The sequence below is a fragment of the Ochotona princeps genome, chromosome 6 (genome assembly GCF_030435755.1).
Source record: "Ochotona princeps isolate mOchPri1 chromosome 6, mOchPri1.hap1, whole genome shotgun sequence".
NCBI classification, from domain to species: Eukaryota; Metazoa; Chordata; class Mammalia; order Lagomorpha; family Ochotonidae; genus Ochotona; species Ochotona princeps.
The window spans coordinates 85368054-85384092 of NC_080837.1; the positions used below are offsets into that span (position 1 = coordinate 85368054).

At 46.4% G+C, this 16039-nt stretch overlaps 1 protein-coding gene across 2 annotated transcripts in view; it reads right to left on the reverse strand.

Moving 5' to 3' along the window:
* The window catches only part of MCTP2 (multiple C2 and transmembrane domain containing 2), a 192783-nt gene that overhangs the window by 77438 nt on the left and 99306 nt on the right, over positions 1-16039 (reverse strand). For both annotated transcript variants that reach the window (XM_004593169.3, XM_058666591.1), the window contains 2 exons: positions 14959-15145; positions 12567-12660 (listed from right to left, as the gene is read on the reverse strand). In XM_004593169.3, coding sequence (XP_004593226.2) covers positions 12567-12660; positions 14959-15145 — 281 coding nt within the window. The remainder of the gene's footprint in view (positions 1-12566; positions 12661-14958; positions 15146-16039) is intronic.

The following is a 16039-nucleotide window of genomic DNA, read 5'->3' on the forward strand; positions in this document are numbered from 1 at the left end:
GAAGTCTCCACGTGGCTATGAGAAGAAGTCAGGAAAAGTGTATAAAACAGCCTTTAAGAGTCAAGTGAACTCTGCAGAATGAATGGTGACAAGCGTGCGTGATCCTGTGGACACAGAGCATTGTGAACAAAAACACGAGCTGCACAGCGCTTCACTCAGGAAGGTTCTGTCAGTCACTCACTTACTTAGCTCGTTCTTTTATCCACGTCACCTCTGCTTTTTTTTTTAAAGATTTATTATTATTGGAAAGCCGGATATACAGAGAGGAGGAGAGACAGAGAGGAAGATCTTCCATCCGATGTTTCACTCCCCAAGTGAGTGCAACGGGCCGGTGCGCGCAGATCCGATGCTGGGAACCAGGAACCTCTTCCTGGTCTCCCACGCGGGTGCAGGGTCCCAAAGCTTTGGGCCGTCCTCCACTGCCTTCCCAGGCCACACGCAGCAGGGAGCTGGATGGGAAGTGGAGCTGCCGGGATTAGAACCGGCGCCCATATGGGATCCCGGCGCGTTCAAGGCGAGGACTTCAGCCACTAGGCCATGCCTCCGGGCCCAAACCTCACCTCTTCTTTTTACACCATGTGTCCCTTATGGCCTCCAAATAACAACAAAAAGGTGAAAAAATTAAATGGATAAGGCCCATATCCAAAAGGATCCAAGAGTTTGCAAGCACACATCTTCTTCCTGGTCACCAGGCTTGGCAGACACACCTAGAATGGGAACTGTCAGGGAGAGAATGAATGACTCCATCATGTCCGTATGACATGAACACACAGCCTGCCTGGTGGCACACCTGCATTTTTGCAAAGTAATGAATGCTAAATTCATGGAGGGCATGAAACAGACGCTGTTCCAACAAACAGCCACTGAGTCCCTGGCCAAGTTCTATGGCAGAGTGCTCAAACCTCTTGACCTTGTGGCCACTCTTCAGGTCATTGAGCCCGCTTCTGATCCAGTTATGACTGGGACCTTTCAATACTGCCTGGGAGTAGAGTCCGGCTATGCAGCAGCCTGAAAGTGGATGGTATTTCACCAAAGGAGAACAACATGTGTCTGGGTGAAGCTCAGGATTAACCTACCCCCATCTTCTGGCCTGGGCAAAGTTTTGAAGCCAATGCTGTTTCAGTCGCTATAGACAGTGATCAAGTCCTGAAAGAAGTGAATGAGCCCATGTTCTACAACAATGGAAATGGCTCTTAAGATTTCACAAAGAAGGAATCTATTAAAATACTAGTAAACAGCTCTCAGGATCTCAGCTAAAAAACCACACTGAAGAAATAGCCATAAACAAAAAGCCAAAAACTTATGTACAAGACCCTTAGGTACAAGAAGCAGCCTGATGTATCCTCTGCTTCTCCTCTGCTCCCCGAGAATACGGGGTGCAGAAAGCAGCGCTCTCCCTGTGCCATGCACAGCGGCCTGGGAGATGAGATTTCTAGTCCAGCATCACCTCGCTCAATTCAGCACAAAGGCCTCTGGGAAAGCTCCCACCTTGCCAAGAGCCACATCTGCAAGTGCAAGCATTCAGGGGTGTGTTCTTGTCTTCCTGCTAAGGTACACCGCGCCTGCCTCTCCCACCCATGCTGATGCAGCTACTTAACCATTTGTCAGACTGTTAGTAGGTGTCAGCACTGAATCCCCAGACAAGCAACGTGACATGTCATCAGCACGTGCTCTGAGAAAGTCATCTGACTCCTGTAATGAAAGCCCTGAGCTGCTGCAGCAGCCAGACACAGCCCAGTCCTGTGGAGGCACAGGTGGGCTTGGCAGCGGCTCCTCTCTCGAGCGAGCCCCTGGCTGTCCCAGCTAATGAGCAGCAGGCTCTCCTCCATAAACAGGGAGTTGCAGTTATACATCTCCACAGAGCTCAGCACGCCATGTCTCTGAAGAGAATTCAGTCAAAGCTCATTAAAATGCTGCATTTATTAATATCACATTATAAACAGAGAGAAGCAAAAACAAAGGCGTACACACAATTTGTAATTCACGCACAGCTTCATGCCTTGGTTTCTCTCTCCTAAAAAGTCTCAGATATATGGGCATTTTGTGGAATGCTGAAACGAAGAGTATTTCTGTTTAAGGTCACCATGATCTTCTGGAATAAACGGGTGGCCAACTGGGTCCCACTGGTGCAGAGAGCAGAAGCAAGCACAGTGACCCACAGACGTCCCCATCACACCTGTTCTCTTTGCCCCACCAGTATCACATCTAGCTCCCCTGCTCCATGCTCAGGTGCTCACATCTCTTTTAGATTCGCTTATGTTCTGTCCCTGGTCAGCCATTCCCTGGGCACCCACTGCAGGCCTGATACACCAACAGCACCAAGCCTTTGGATGCAAGGACTTTCCCAGTGCCTCTGCTTTTGGGCAAAAGTCACCTTTTCAACAGAGACCTGCTCCCACCCACACCCACACACACAGGCAGACCCAGCTGGTCTGTTTCAGTTCTTTGGTTGTGTTCCACCCTTTTTCCCCTCTTCAGTGTCCTGTCTGCTTTGAGCCATGTGGAGGCTACATCCTTCACTGAGTGCTCTGACGCAGGCACAAGCAACACACACACCTCTACTCTCCTCCGACAGAGTGGTCGCAGTGAGACCAGCACTGGCTTCCAACGGTGGCTGTTGGCCAGCAGGAAGTCAGCCCCTCCAGCCCCCACCCCGCTCTCTGAAAGAAACCTTGGTCTTCCAAGCAGACTCTCTCTCGTATCAATTCCACATGCCACACTGTGGATGAGGAAACCAAATTCACAGCAATGCAATTCAGAAAGATATCACAGTAGAAGCAAATCTTGAGTGAGCTCTAGAAGTGTAGAAAGGCATATGTTTGATTAGCAGGATTGGACTGTTCTTTCTTAGGGGAGACACAGCCTCAAATTTGTTAGCAAGAACTACATTTTATATGCACACACTCAAGGAAAAGTCAGACTTTGAGATGTGTCGATTTTAATGCAAACATTTCTAAAATCTGTGCCTATAAGTGATCGTCAGAAAATTCCTGAAATGTGTGTGTGTATCATGAAAAAACATTCATAGATTTTAGAATTTCTACAAGGAAATTAACTTATTTTATTTAGCTTTAATTATATGAGAGAGTGAGCAAGTGACCAAGCGAGCAAGCTCTCTTATCTCTGACTTACCCCAAGTGCTCACTAGTAGGGGCCCAAGCTTAGAGGCACTCATTCCTGGTGTCCCCAGTGAACCGTCACCAATGCCTTTCTGGGTCAGCATCAGCAGCAAGCTGGATACCAGACCCAGGCACTCGGATGTGAGACAGAACGGCGCGACCAGTGTCTTCTTGCTGCAAATGCCTGCTTGGAGACTACATCCCAGGACATCCTGAGGGTGCAGATGGTCCAGACTGCAGCAGAATGATCCAGTGAGCCCTTCAAGGCCATGACCAGGGATCTCCATCTCATTTCCCTTGACTCATCCAGGAGCACGAGCCACCCTCTCCATAGAAGGCATGGGCTTGGGCAAAGGGTGATGTCAGAAGGCAAGGGCAGAATGTCACTGCTCAGAGAAGGGAGAAAAGCCAGGCAGGTGGAGAGCAGCAAAGACCTCCCTTACTCTGCTTCCTGAATTGCCCCTTTCACGCCTTATTTCAACCTCTGGCTTACAAACCTTGCTCTTAATTATCACAACACATTGTACTGGATCATTTATGAATTCTATAATCTGTCATCTCACTCTAAACCTCGTAAACTCTGCATTTATCAATCCTTTAGACATGCCAGAGCCTCTCTTTTAATATTTGACAGATTAGAAAGAGTGAGGACTACAGGGGAAACGGATCTCCCGTCTCACTCCTCATTTGGCTGCAACAGCCAGATCTAAGCCAAACAAAGGGCATGTATCAGGGACTCCCCCTTGGGGAAAGGTGACGAGGGCCCAGGCAGTCGAGTCATCACCTGCTAACTGCCCAGGCACCTTCCAAAGAAGCTGGATCAGGAGCAAGCAGCCAGCACTTGAAATGGCCTCTGATATGGGAGGTGGATACTCTAAGAGGCATACCCACACCCAACCTCACCACACAGAGCCACAGGAGTCATTCAGGCTTGCCTGGTAGCATGGGCTCACATGTCCATGTATGTCTGCTTCTCATTAAATTTCAAAATACCATTTAAGGGCCCAGCCCAGCAGCCTAGTGGCTAAAGTCCTCGCCTTGTATACCAGGAGCCCATATGGATGCCGGTTTGTATCCCACTGGCCCTGTTTCCCATCCAGCTCCCTGCTTGTGGTCTGGGAAAGCAGTTGAGAATGGCCCGAAGCCTTGACTCTGCACCCACGTGGGAGACCAGGAAGAGGCTCTGGGCTCCTGGCTTCAGATCAGCACAGCTCCGGCCATTGCAGCTGCTTGCAGAATTAAATCATCAGATGGAAGATCTTCCCCTCTATCTGTTCTCTTCTCTGTATATCTGACTTTCCAATTAAAAAAAATTAAAGAAATCTGCTTAAAAAGCGCCAACTCAACCCCTGGGTCCCATGCAGACTTTCTTAACGGACCTTGCCCAGAACCCTCCAGGGAGCTGTCCACTTCAACAGCCACTGTGGGTATTACAGTGCCACCTGCAAATGTACCTGCTCCTTTCTTCAGTATTTCCTGATCCCTCTACAGAGGTGCCAGGAGCCCTAAAGGGGCCTTCAAAGCAAACAGGTGCTGCCTCCCATGGAAGCTCCAGGCTTCCCCAGCACAAGGATTGGGGGTTTTCAGCAACATACAAGCAGAGCTTTCTCTGCTGGGACAATGGCTACAACAAGGGAAAAGCACTGTGTGGATGGCAGAGGAAGAGAAGGACTCCATTATGTTGAAATGTGACTTAATGTTTCAACACTTTCAAATTCCAGAATAAGCACAGAACAAGTAAGTCACAGGAGAGTTTGTCATTCTTCCACTGCCCTCCCCTGCCACCGCTCAAGTTGCAAAGCACACAGTCCTTACCTGAACCTCCTACCCCCAGCGCACCCCGCAGTCCATGTCCTCCAAACCCAAGCTTCACACAGATGCCAGAACAAACTTTTATAAGTTTACATCAGATTATAGAATTCCCCTGTCATTCCCTGTTTCCAAATGGCCCTGAGTTTCTGTATAATGTGGTCCCACCCAAGAGGCTTACCTCCTCTACCCGGAATGACGCCTTTACTGCTCTCTCTCTCGTCCAGTTTCACTTGCTTTCTTCCAGGCCTCTGAAACAGCCCTGCAGAGCTTCCACCACGCCATTCCCCAAGTTTAAAAAGCTATCATACACAGACGTGAGGGCACAGTGTGCATGTCTATTCCCAAATCAAAGATGGACTCCAATGAAACTGGTAAATAGATCTTGGCAATGGGATGCTGGACTCTGCCATTGTCAGGATACACTTAAATAGCAGAATGGTGGACTTAACAAATGCTCACAAAAGACAATCATCGTGATAATAGAGGGGAAGTCAATGGTGGTGGTGGGGTGAATCCCAGAGCCTACGGAACCTATGGAATAATAACAACAATAACAATAATAATAACGCTAGTTCCTCAACTCTACTGAGCCGGTTTCTTCTCCAACCTGCAAAGTAGCTCAAAAACCTACTACCTGTAAAACTATCCCTCAGGTGCTCTTTCCTTTACTGTTTTAAGATTTATTTATTTGAAAGACAGAGTTAGAGAGTTAGTGAGAGAGTCGGGAAGAGAGAGGGTGAGAGGCCAGAGAGCACTTCCATCTACTGACTCAATCCCCAAAGCTGCAACAGCCACTCCTGGGCAGGAGGCATCTACCATGTGAGCAGCAGGGTTACAAACACATAATCCATATTCCACTGCTTTTCCCAGGTACATTGACAGGGAGCTGGATTACAAGTGGCACAGCCGGTTAACTGCCACCTGAGACATTGGCACCCCATGTGGGCCTTGATTCCTTTCCCGCTTTCTCCATTTCTGACCCAAACACCTACTAATGCCTAGGAAAAACAGTAGCAGATGGCCCAAGTGTTTGGAACCCTGCCATCCACTTGAGAGATCTGGATGAAGCTCCTGGCTCCTAGGTTTGACCTGGTGTACCTTAAACGGTACAGCCATCTGGGGAATGAACCAAGCGATCAAAGACCTCCCCTCTATTACTTAGGCTTCCAAATTAACTGTCTTAAAAGGGAGGGGGTTGTATTTATTTGAAGGCAGAGGAAAAAGAAAGGACAGAGAGACAGAGAAACACCCCCCACCCCACATTCCAGTGGCTCACTTTCCAATGGGTATAACAACCAGGTATAGATTTGGCTAAAGCCAGAGCCACGAACTCCATTCTGATCTCCCATGCACCTAGTAGGGTCCAAGCACCTAGTAGGGTCCAAGCACTTCAGCCATTGGCCACTGCTTTGCCACGTGCATTAGCAGAAAGCCTGATGGAAGTGAAGTGTCTGGGACTCAAACTGGCACTCCAATATCGGATGTCAATATCCTATGGGCAGGTCAACCTGCTGTTAGTCCTTATCAAGAGATTCTGAGCATAATAAAAGTATTCATGAGCCAATAAAAGTATTTTATGAAGTCATTATCCAGATATCAAAATATAAAATACAACAAAACCAGTTCAGTACACAAATTTCCCTATGCTGAGGTATATCATTCCTTCACTGCTAGCCAGTAACAAAAACAGAAACAAAGCTAACAGAGTGTGTTACGGTGCTAACTGCAGAATTAAGAAGTGATCAAAGGGCTTAAACTAACAATTCTTTTATTTGCAACATTATCTCAAATTAGGGAAATTGCAAATAGCACATCAAGATGACAACTTGAGAAAGTCTCCATTATCAACTAAATACTCCAGTAAAATAATTTTAACAAAGAATGGTGAAGAGTATCTATTAAATATGTAAGATTTCACACACACACACACACACACATATATGCACATAAAACATGCATATATTTTAACCCTCAACATACCCATGAGGACACAGGGGCTTCAGCTCATGCCAAGCCAGAGTGCAGTGAAACTAAAATTAACACCTGGGTCTCTGTCTCTATCTTCTCTACCATATTATATAAGAATCAAACTTAGAGGCAGCTGCCGCACAAAAGACAGAAGTTGGGGTGCTCCCTTTCACCTTCAGGGAAGTAACCCGGGCTTTGACCACTCATTGACTCAAGGCTCAGGAAAGGCCATGCACTCAGGGACTCATGGAGCCCATCCCCCACACCCTGGGGAAAGCCACAGTGCACTTGGGAAAGAACAAGAGCTCCTCCTCATGGCACAGCCAAGGAACTGGTGGTCCAGCCCTGCACAGCTGGCTAGCAACAGCCTCCTGGACTCCATCGCCTTACATCACTCTGCTGTGGTGTTGTGTGCACAGGCAGGACCGAGTGAAAGGTGGGGAAAGCCCTTCTCCAGGACTGTGTGCTCCCCAAGCTGTGCCTGCTCCCCATGGGCAACGCTCTGCGAATTCCCACTAGAGATCACAAGACCTGCCATGAAGCTGACCTTCCTCAAGCAGGGAAGGGACTTTGAAAGCAGCTGGGCAAGCTCAAAGGGTTACGTGGAAGAAGCAGACTGTTCTGGAGTTCAACACATCTGTATTCTCCCGGTCACAATCACCAACAGGCATGTTTATCCAATGAGGCTGCTTGCTGCATTGCCTGCGGTCTTTACTCTGCTCCGATACCTTAGGGTCATGCCCTTTGGATAGACGTCCCAATTACTAACACCACACCCTACTGCCAAGACACCAAGAGGACCCAGCTGCACTTGGGGATGGTTTTGTATGGCAAACAGTTACACAAACTTTTAAAATAAAATCCTGCTGAGATTTCTCTGAGGACTAGCGACCCCACACTAGTTTTCATTTTTCCATTGCCTCCTGATTAATTCTCAAGTTTCTCCTGACATTCAATTCCTACAAATGACCAGAACATGAGAAATGCAGATGGGATTTTGCTACAAAGAAGGGGCCGGCAAGACCTGTCTCATAACCTAGCATCAGCTTCACGGAGCTGGACTCGAGAACGTGGCTGCCCCCTCTGTGATGGCGTGGTGACACAATGAGTGGAAAAGCACCTCCCGGGATCTGCCATCCCTGTGACTCTCCAGGAGTCCTCCAAGCTAAGGACATGTCCCAGCAGCGGAAATGTGCAGAGGGGTGAAGGAATAAACCAAAAGGAGGCTGAGGAGTAATCAGCCTTACCACTGCAAGATGCCTAGGTGGGAAGAAGTCGCCCCGAAAGCATTACTGTCAAGTCCAACAAAGGGGAAGCTTAACTGACAGGGGACAGGAACAACGGGATATGAGAATGCCTTTGGATCCGGAAAATGTAACAGGAGAGTCAAGTCTGCTGTCCCGGCGTGTGTGTCACACAAATGACGGCCACAATGGTTGTCCGCACTATAGACCACGTGGGGCCCTCCTCAACATGTTGTCCATGTTACAGATGGACATGATCTGGGAATACAGGCAGCTTCCCACACTGAATCTCAGTAGGTGAGGTGTGTGTCCTCATTTGTCCCGCAATAGAATCCTGGCCAGAAAAACTTCCAATGCCCAACTCATTAGTGATTTCCTATTAACCCACCATGTCATCATTACCTTTCTACAGCTTCTGAGACAAGCAGATACATTTCCACTGTCCAGTGACCTCAGGAATCAGCTGCGAGAGAGCTGCCACTGAACCATTCTCAGCTTTGCCGGGACAGGAGCCCTCTCCTCTCTACATGGTCCTTGAATGGGGGTTCTTTTCTTCTTAAAGTAGACGAGTTTCAAGATGGGCAGAGACTGACCAGTGTATGCCAATCTCATCAGACAGAGCTGGGCTCAGACTGATTCTCTGTTCACAACTTCTTACTTGTTTGCTGAACAAGTTCATCATGGATGTAACAATGCTGCCAGACTGGATAATCTCTTACTTCAAGTCTTCAGGTTACACTGGGTATAAGGACCTGTGGGGAAACTCTTCAGTAAAAGGACCTGACAGATCCTTCTATTAGAGTAAGTGCTATGGCTATCTACATCTTGCTGTAGTGCAGAACAGAGAACATTAAAATAGCTCCCATCAATTTTGGAGTGACAGGCTCCAAAGAAAATAGATAACCTCAGATTCAAAAAAAAATCAGTGTTATATAAAAACATCAGAAGTCCAAAAACGTAAAGTTATTAATAAAGTTTCAATTATACAAAATGTATTTACAAAAGGATGAATTTTACAAAGCATTTTCATGCATTGCAGCATTAAAGCCTGCATTTTTGTGGCTATCATGATATTGACAATCTGTATCACTTATCAATACAGATTTGATAAGCTATTTTTCTTTACAGAAAAAAATGATACTTTTATGGAACATCAATACTTTTATTCTTATGTTCTGAAAATAAATATTCAAAATTTTCCAAGTCTGTTTTTTTATAATTGCATGAATGTAAGCATAAGCAGAACTCACTCATATCCTAAAAATCGATCACTATGGTTTCAATGATCTACATTGCCTCATGATTGTTACTTATCTTTTAGCTTTCTTTTTATAATTTTAGTTTTTTTAATAATGATTACATGGTTGATCAGGCTGGGAAGGATGGAGGGTTAGGTAAAATTGGGTGAATTCATTGCTTCCAAATTTACTATTTCTTCTGTTGTTCCTGGGGCAGGGGAGAGACAACCGGGGGGGGGAGGGGAGACCACTCACAACTTTCCACGCGTCCCAGTACCCAGGGGTGAGGAACCGCCACCTCCTATCAATCCAGAGTCTCAATGTGTACATATTCTGAGGGTTCTGTCCAAGTGGTTTGCATAGTTCTGAAATGCTGTCAATTTCACCGATCCGAGGATGGTGTCACCCTCCCAATGTCCATTGGTTCCATTCACTGAGAATTTTTGCTGTCATTGTTTATTTGGGGTAGTTGTCCAGTTAGTTCTGTTCTGCACACCAAATGTGCTGCCATATTCTCCTTTTACAACAGGGCCTATGTCCAATGCTCCACCATTTTCATTAAGTAGGGTATGTTCTTGCAGGCAACCCAAACCCCACTGGATCGCCCACCCCTGGGGCTCACAAACACTACAACCAGCTAGTAGGCGGGCCCTGGGACCTGGGGCCAGGAAATCCAACTCCCAGCAGATTCCCCAACCCCGGGGTTCAGGAAACCAACACGCACCTATAAGGTGAGCCCCAGAACCTCGGCCAAGCAACTCAAATCCCACTGGTTCCACTATCCTGGGGGCTCAGGAATCCATTTCCCATCACAAAGGTGGGCTCCATGACCTGAGCTAAGCTACCCGAGCCCTGTCAGATCCCCTGTCCCTGGGACTCACATACCCGGTTCCTGCTGGGCCTAGGCTGGCATGACTCACCTCACCTCAGTGTACCAGTCTTATTGCACAGCCTGGCCTAGTCTAGTCTGCCCATTGTTCTAGCTCCTGTTGCTAGGGGCTGTAGCCTATCTCAGCCCAGTCTGATTGCTGTTCCGGTCCTAACGTGAACTGACTGCTATTGCAGCCCGATCTGGCTCCTCCTGCCCCCTGCCCTAGTTCTCGGATCTGCCAGTGGGTTATTATATGCTGGCCCTGATTGGTCTGTCCCCAGACCTGACTCACAGGTATTCTGGTTGGTACCATAATCTGGCATGGTCTGGGCTGCTCCTTGCCTTGCTTCTTGGGTTCACCTGTAGGGGCTGCATCCCAGTGAAGGAGTTTCCCAAGCTCCTCCATCTGTAGCACTTATCAATACATATTTGATAAGCTATTTTTTCTTCACAGGAAAAAAATGATACTTTTATGGAACATCAATACTTTTATTCTTATGTCCCGAAAATAAGTATTCAAATTTTTCCATGTCTATATTTTATGACTGCATGAATGTAAAGCATAAGCAGAACAACCCACTCATTTCCCAATTTGATCACTGTGTCTTCAGTGACCTAGATTGGCTCATAATTGTTACTTATAAAGAGACAAATTTAAAATTAGCAACCCAGGAAGAGGCATTTCTTCTAGCAGTTAAGACACTGATTGATGACCACCCTGTTCTGGAGTGCTGGAGTTCAACGCAAAGCTTTGGTTCCTGACTCTTACTAATGTGGACCCTAGGAGGCAATAGTGATGGATGATGTGTCTGGCTTCCTGCCACCCAAGTGGTCCCCTAAATAGGATCATTAAAATAAAATTAATTCAAAAAGCATTTCCACCTGCGGATGCGGTGTACACTAGTCTGGTTGGAAATCATTGGGTGCATTGCATTATTCGCCAACATTACGAAACACACAGCCAGAGAAGGAATGTTTAAGGATTTTACTGGGAGGCATCTGTGAGTTATTGTGGTTCAAGACATCTCCTAGGACAACAGCAATCATGTATTCAAGAAGTGCCATGCCAGAGCATCTGGCGGATGTGCCCATCACCTACTCTGGAAAGGGAGATCAGTGTACACTCTCTTCAGTGACAACAAAAGTACTCAGCAACAGCACATGCAAAATACTGCATGTCTCCACAAGGGTTAAATAAAAACAGATGGAAGAGACCATAGATATTTTCAGATATATTCACGAATGTTGGAAGCAGTCAATGTGCTCTATAATCCCCAAAACTCCTCTATTTTCCAGTCGGTCAAACATACATTTTTTATCTGCTCACTGCGCACTCCCTTAAAGCATGATAGCTTTTGATTAGTTACTGACAGAGCAGCAATTTTTATTGAGTCATTTTCTGGGGATAAAGACAACTACCATTTTAAAAACCACATGTACAGTTTCTATAATTTCGTGATACGGTGAACTGAAAACTAAAATTCTCTTTTCCAAAGTTTTAATCCCCTCATTCTCAGACATTTACAAGTTATGCAAATATACTGTAATGGTTTCTGTCTGGAAGACATTGAGTAGACTACATCCTAAAAATATGAGATTAAAACAGCATGAACCCACATGTCAATAGCTACAACTCTACTGCAGGGTTTACTCCATGTCACCACTTGGAGGGCTGGACTGGCATTGGTTAGGAAGGCGTCTACGAGGTCAGTTGGCACCAGGGAGTAACTTGCCACCAGGTGGAGAGTCTCCCATTGTACACTGTGATATCTGGATGACTCTCAACACAGCAGATGTAATCACACTTCCTGCTTCCCTCCAAGAGTTGAAGTTAGTGAAGCTCTGGAGAGCCTTGTTGTCAGACAACGGCAGCAGCCAAGTGGGCCGAGGGCTTGGGCTCAGGGCTGAGTCACTGTGAGGGGCCAGCCAGATCCACCCGCAATCAGGTTTATGAACCAGTTCTCTCTACAGTGAAGAACAGGTAAACTGAACACACAGAAGCCCAAACAGAAAACCAGAGACTTCCACTGTTCACCAAGGGGCCAGACAACCACTTGGCCGCCACTGCTATGAACAGGTGCAGATGTTGTGCGGAACAATCCACAGCTTTTTGGAATCTCAAATAGTAAAACTGCTTAGAGCAGAAGGAGACAGAACTTTCTTACACTTGCATGATTTCAGCTCTTGGTCTCAAGGACCATGGTTGCTGTACACCTACTTCAATTTATTAAACACTTTACTTTACCGTAAGATCTCTTCAAAGCAAGAAATCAGTACCTGAGTAACAGCCATTAAAAATGGAATTGTTCAGTACCTGAGAAATCGGCAGCTAAGAGATCCACTGCTTTCAAAACCTTCACTTGCAAAATGCCAACATCCTTCAGATCTTTTAGGGAGTTCCGCCAGCACTGAGGAGAGAAGAAATGAAATCAGATTTCTCACATACAACTTAATGCCACGAGATCCCATGACAAGAACATTCAAAATGATTTCCCTATTCTCCCGGAATTCTTGGGAAAGTCCCCACCATGCGCTATGTCAGTCAACAGGACCATTAGGCATTTACAGCAGCCAAATTAAAAGAAAAGTGACTGAGAATTAATTAGCTACAGCTTCCAAATAAACAAATTAGAAGCCCATCCAATCTACTTCTAACATCGCCCCCTGGTGATAGCACAGATACCCCATGGAGAAAACGTGTGGGTAGAATTACTTTTAAGCCTCCCCCACTCCCCCATCCTTTTCCGCATTAATTCAATGTTTAAATCACCCTAAGTGGTAACATCATTCCAAGCTTGTTAGCACACACTTTATGGATACCAGAGGACTGAACTTGGACCCACTGTAATTATTATAACTGGAAAGAGAGGGATGGAAAGAGTGACTTTCTGCTGCTTTGGCCACTTGATTCGACTGAGCAGCCACTGCTGTGCCTGCTCCCTTTCCACTGGCATGATGGAAGCTCAGCCTACGGCCCACTGCTATGTGTGTGGAGGAATATTCAGACGTCGATGACGTGGCATCTTACGAAAACGAGTGAAAGATGTAAACATATACACTCTCTCATCCCTCCAGGACTCCTCGGTCTCAAACCCTTGTGGGCACTGTTTCTGCCATCTTCACATCGCTGGCACCCTAGGACAGCTGATTCAACGGCTGACTCAGTGGACAGGAGAGCAACAGCTCAAGAGCAGAATAACAAAAGCCTGCTAACAGGCAAGGCTGGCCCATCAGAACGCAGCATTTGGAAGCTACTCTGCTTCTCATCTGTAACCTAGGCAATGCACACTCACTCACTAGGTTTTTAACTAAAATGAAAGTATTTGAAGAAAAATTTATGTGGTCACACCTTTAAATATTATCCTCCTTCAAGCTGAAAAATAAGCAGAGGGCTCTGCAACTTTGCCTTACACCATAGCATCCCTTCACTGTAAACATGTAGCTGGCGGGCTCGGCAGCGTGGCCTAGTGGCTAAGGTCCTCGCCTTGATCCCATATGGCCGCTGGTTCTAATCCTGGCAGCTCCACTTCCTCTCTATCTCTCCTCCTCTCAGTATACCTGATTTTGTAATAAAAATAAAATAAATCTTTAAAAAAAATGCAGCTTGCCTGCTAATGTTTTTGTTTATAGTTTATTCTCTTCAAGATTCTTCTCAGAAATACCTCCAAAACTACCAAAACGCTACTAACAGCAATCATGACAGCACCACTCCTGGTGTTCCTTTATAAACACACAGCGTCCTCACGGATTTTAGAAATTTCGTAATGTATCTGTTTGAAAATGTGGGGAAGTTTCATTTTTCACCATGAAATGTGCACTTAGTTAGCTAACAAGAAATTTGCAGTGAATTTTGGCCAAACATCTAGAGAGTACATCAGTTGGCCCACAGGCTCGGAGCTGACAATGTGCTATGTGGCTCCGTATCCCCAGAGACAGAGAGTGGATCCATTAGCCAACTCTCCCTGCCTCCACAGTGAGTCGCTGGAGGTCCTGGCCTTGATGCTGGCAGGAGGCAGCCCCTGAGCGGGAATCTATCTTTGCCACTTTCTTGAATCATGCCCTTTGGGTGTAACAATAACTCAAACATCTATTGATACATGAGAGAATAGTGTAGAAATAGAATGCAAATAGAGACACCTAGAAAGCCAGAGCAAAGTCACTTGATTTCAGAATGCCAAGTGGACTTTGAAGCACGCTTCAATTCACTAGAGGGAGAAAATCACACATTGCTCTTATCATACAGGTTAACACAGAAAAATCATCCTTCCAGTCTGCCTAGGTCTTATTTCCCAAACCATGAGCACATTATCACTTGTCTGAAACAAGTTCTAGAAAAGCACCAAAAACATTGCAAACGTAAATGGTCAGTTTTTAAAAAAGGTTACTTTGTGAACTTTACATTAAAGTTCCTACTTGTATATACATGCATATGCAACCTGCTCCTTGTAATGTTCCCCCAAAAGCTTCTAAAAAGAGCTCAGCATTGAAAATACTGTTTTGGCTGTTAAAACAGCAAGGTCAACTCTAAGCCTTCCTTTGCCTTGTTGCTACTGCATTAATTTCTATGTCTAGTGTCTTATTTTATGACACACAATTAAACTGGAGATGATCTCTTTTGATGTAGCATTTCAATCCATAGCATTTCTTTTCAAGTCAGAGGGCAGGCAGGATAGGTGGGAGTGTTGCAATGGTGGGATGGCACTCACGTATCTCCGAGCAATCTGCTCTCTCTCGCTGGGGTCTGCTAAGGGGCAAACACACAGGTCGGAGATGGAGACGCCAGCACAGGGCGTCAGTGTGATCAGCAGAAGCAGGGCCCCCGAGCAGCTCTCCAGCGGCAGCTCCAAGCAGTTGTCTTGCTTCAGCGGCAGTGACGAGATATCCACTTTACACCTGAAAAGTTTGAGGAACCAGAGAGAGAAAAGTGATGAACTTGGGGACAGTGATGGACCTCCAAAGCACCTGCTTCTGTTTCCTTACACCCCTCTCACCCAACTACCACCAGCTGCGCTTGGGCTCTGGTTCACTGGACAGTGAAGGCTCCTAACACTCCCAGCCTCACGCACTCTGAAAAGGATAGCAGGAAGAGTTGGAAAATCAAGGGATGGCCAATAAGAAGAGAAAAATCTTGTCTTTGCCAAATTAGAGCTGCAGGAAGACAGTGAGCTCAAGAATCCCAGAGGAATTTAAGCACTCTGCACAAGCATGTGACATACTTCTCCGAACTGCTTTAGCAGGGAAAAGAATGAAGGATCACAGTTCCCCAAAAGGGGAAAAAATGACAGGGGAGATGCAAATAGGAGATGGTTAATGGAGAAACTGTGTTCTTCCCAGTCAATGCCAACTGTAAACGTGTCGTTAGAGAAACATGCACAGGTGTTTTCCTAACAGGTGCAGTTCTACCGGGTTTCCCAGGTGGGTTTCTGGGGACAAATGAAGCATGAAGTGCTGTTGGTGGATCCTGATTCGGCCCCCTGCTAGGAAAGGCTGTGCTCATATACTACAAAGCTTGCTTCCTGCTTCTAACAGCCCGTGTGCTGGGGATGCTGAAAACCGCACATTTATGCACATCAGAGCCAGAGGTGTGGCACTAAGTCATGAATTAGCTCTCAAACTGGAAGCTCTGGGTTTGTGGGACCACACCTTTCACGTGGGTGTGCACACAGGGTGAGGGAGGTAGGGGGACAAAGGCAGATATACAGATAGGGGGAGAGACAGAGAGGAAAATCTTCCATCCGATGATTTACTCCACAAGTGAGCGCAATGGCCAGGGCTGTACCAATCCAG